The sequence below is a fragment of the Mandrillus leucophaeus genome, unplaced genomic scaffold (assembly GCF_000951045.1).
Source record: "Mandrillus leucophaeus isolate KB7577 unplaced genomic scaffold, Mleu.le_1.0 Scaffold1275, whole genome shotgun sequence".
Classification (NCBI taxonomy): domain Eukaryota; kingdom Metazoa; phylum Chordata; class Mammalia; order Primates; family Cercopithecidae; genus Mandrillus; species Mandrillus leucophaeus.
Window position 1 is genome coordinate 230,927 of NW_012101154.1, and position 2,876 is coordinate 233,802.

The 2,876-nt window shown below is 58.2% G+C and overlaps 1 protein-coding gene across 1 annotated transcript in view; it reads right to left on the reverse strand.

Annotated features, from left to right (window-relative positions):
- Positions 1–275, reverse strand: part of LOC105533662 (ankyrin repeat domain-containing protein 36C-like) — a 172,735-nt gene extending 172,460 nt beyond the window's left edge. The window contains exon 1 of the mRNA XM_011972131.1: positions 61–275. Within this exon, the coding sequence (XP_011827521.1) occupies positions 61–275 (215 nt within the window). The remainder of the gene's footprint in view (positions 1–60) is intronic.
- Between the last annotated feature and the right edge of the window lie 2,601 nt (positions 276–2,876).

Genomic DNA, 2,876 nt, shown 5'->3' on the forward strand with positions numbered 1-2,876 from the left:
GGGTACTTCTCCCACGTCCGCAGGCCTCCTCCCGCAGCCCCGGCTCCCAGCCCCCATTACCTTTCCTTCTTGTCTCTCTTATTGACGTCACTTCTCGTGAGCAGAAGGTACTTCAGTTTCTCCAGCCTACCATAGCAGATAGCTCTGTGGATCCTTCTCAGATGAGACAATTTGATGCGGTATTCGGGAAATGAGAAGCCATCTAAGCGCAAGCGCTCCTTGAGGGTGGGCCACCTCTCCGGCTTGTAGTCGTCGAACATCTTTAGGCCACTCATTGGCGGCAACTCGTAGCCTGGGAACGACTTTCGGTTAAGGTCACCGGCTTCAGTCACATTTCATCTCGCCTTCGGGGATCGCCGCCTCCGAAGCGCAACAACAAGCAATGCAGTCAGTCCACGGACCTCAGCACACTCAGCGCCTCCCGCCTCTCAGCAGAAACGCCCAACAGAACTGTTAGGACCAGCGAGCACGCGCACCTTAGCCGGCCCCGCCCTACAGGCCCGAGGCAGAGTAACCGCCCTAGCAGCTCTCGCGGAGCCACGTGCAGGCGGAGGTTGCTGCGGAAGCGCCGCGGGCTGGCGGGGCTCCCTGGAGCGCCAGGCGCGCCCTGCCCCAGGGCCTGACTGTCGCCCGCGCCCTCTTGTCCCCTTCCACATGCTCCCGACGCGCGGGACCCCCCGCGCTGGGCCCCCTGCAGCCCAGGGATAGGGTCGAGTGGCGCCTCTCCGCCTGGTGCCGCCGTCGGGCCCACAGCCTGACTTCGCTACTGCGTCGCCCCCTGGGTCCGCGCTGATGGGCACGAGGCGGGAGGACGGGATCCGGGGTTGCCACCGCTGCAGCCAGCGCACCACTTGCAGGTGGCAGCTGCAGCTCGGGCTCCAGCGGGGGCTGGCGGGGCTCCCCTGGGATGGCCTCCTGGTCCCTGAGTGCGCCGTCCATCCGGCCGGAGGGTGCGCGCCTCCTGCACCCTAAGCTGAAGCCCATGCCTTGCTCTCCTGCCGCCTACTGCCTGACTTGCCGCTGCCCTGCCAGGCCCGGGGTCCAAGCGGCTGGAGGCGCAGTCCTGGTTGGGGACTCCCAATCCTCGGCGACCCCTGCTCCAGGTGCTGGTAGCCGCTGCACTGCAGCGCCCGTGGGCTGACGTGGCTTACCGGAGCTGCTGCTGGCCTCGCCCAAAGGCCCCACAGGCTGCGCCGCCCTTGCCAGCTGCTCCTGACCCGAGCCCAGAGCGCAGGACCTGGCGCTTGGCACTCTGTAGCCACGGGGATGAGGCTGAGCGCCGGTTCTTGGCCTCTTGGCGCCGCTGGGGCCATAACCTGACTTGATCACCCAGTCGCCCAAGTCGTGTGATGGGCACGTGTGAGGAGGGGCAATCGGGGTTCCCATGGCTGCTGCCTGCATGCCACTCCGTGGCCACTAGAATAGGGCTGAGGAGCCGCCAGTGGATGAGCAAGTCGTGGCCGTCGGGATGAGGCTGAGAGTCTATCCATCCGTATGCACCTGCCCAGTCGACTTCCCGACAGCCACTACCTCAGCGTCCTGTCAGGGAGTGGTTGCTGCTGAGGTGGGGGTGGGGAGGGCATGGAGAATCAGAGATAGTCTGACCATTGCTGCCGGTGCCTGACGTGCAGGTGGCAGCTGCACCTAGGGCGCTGGCAGGGGCTGGTAGGTCTTCTCTTTTGGATGGTCTCCAGGTGGACCATTGCACCGTGGCAAAGCCCGAGGGTCCACTCCATCTTAGCCCACACTAGGAGTCCAGGGGCCACAGAAACGGGTACTGCGTGGCCAACCAGAAGGGGCTCAGCAGCCAGTTCAGCTTTCCTGCCTCTGCAGGGCCTGGTTGACAGTTGTGGCAGTGTCTGGTGCAAGAGTCTGCAGTTAGGGTCCTGGCTGGGGAAGGGGTGGGCAGATGGGGGTTGCCTGGCCACTGAAGCCCAAGGGAGACATGCAGGTGGCAGCTGCACTACAGGCACAAGAGCAGGCTAGCAGGACTCCCCTGGGATGGCCTCCGGGTCGCTGAGTGTACTGCCAACCTGGTTTAGGAGTCCACTCCTAATCGACCCTTGCCTGGAGCATGGACCGTGGCACTGGTCACACTGCAGTCACATGCATGGGGCTGAGGGGGTTTTCTGGGGTGGAGCCACTGACCCTCCGACTGCCTGACTTCATGCCATGTGAATAATTGCAACCATGTGAATAATTTCATAAAATGTAAATTAAGCACAAATATTAAAAGAACAAAGCTGAAGGCATCACACTAACTGACTTCAAACTTTACTACAAGGTTACAGTAACCAAAACAGCATGGTACTGGTACCAAAACAGATATATAGAGCAATGGAACAGAACAGAGGCCTCAGAAGTAACACCACACATCTGCAATCATCTGATCTTTGACAAACCTGGCACAAACAAGCAATGGGGAGAGATTCCCTATTTAATAAATGGTGTTCAGAAAACTAGCTAGCCATATGCAGAAAAATGAAACTGAATCACTTCCTTACACATTATACAAAAATTAACTGAAGATGGATTAAAGACTTAAACGTAAGACCTAAAACCATAAAAATCCTAGAAGAAAACCTAGGCAATACCATTCAGGACATAGGCACTGGCAAAGACTTGATGTCTCAAACACCGAAAGCAATGGCAGCAAAAGCCAAAATTGACAAATGGGACCTAATTAAACTCAAGAGCTTCTCTGCAGCAAAGCAACTATCATCAAAGTGAACAGGCAACCTACAGAATGGGAGAAAATTTTTACAATCTATCCATCTGACAAAGGGCTAATCTACAAATTTAGGCCAGGCACGGTGGCTCAAGCCTGTAATTCCAGCACTTTGGGAGGCTGAAGCGGGCGAATCATGAGGTCTGGA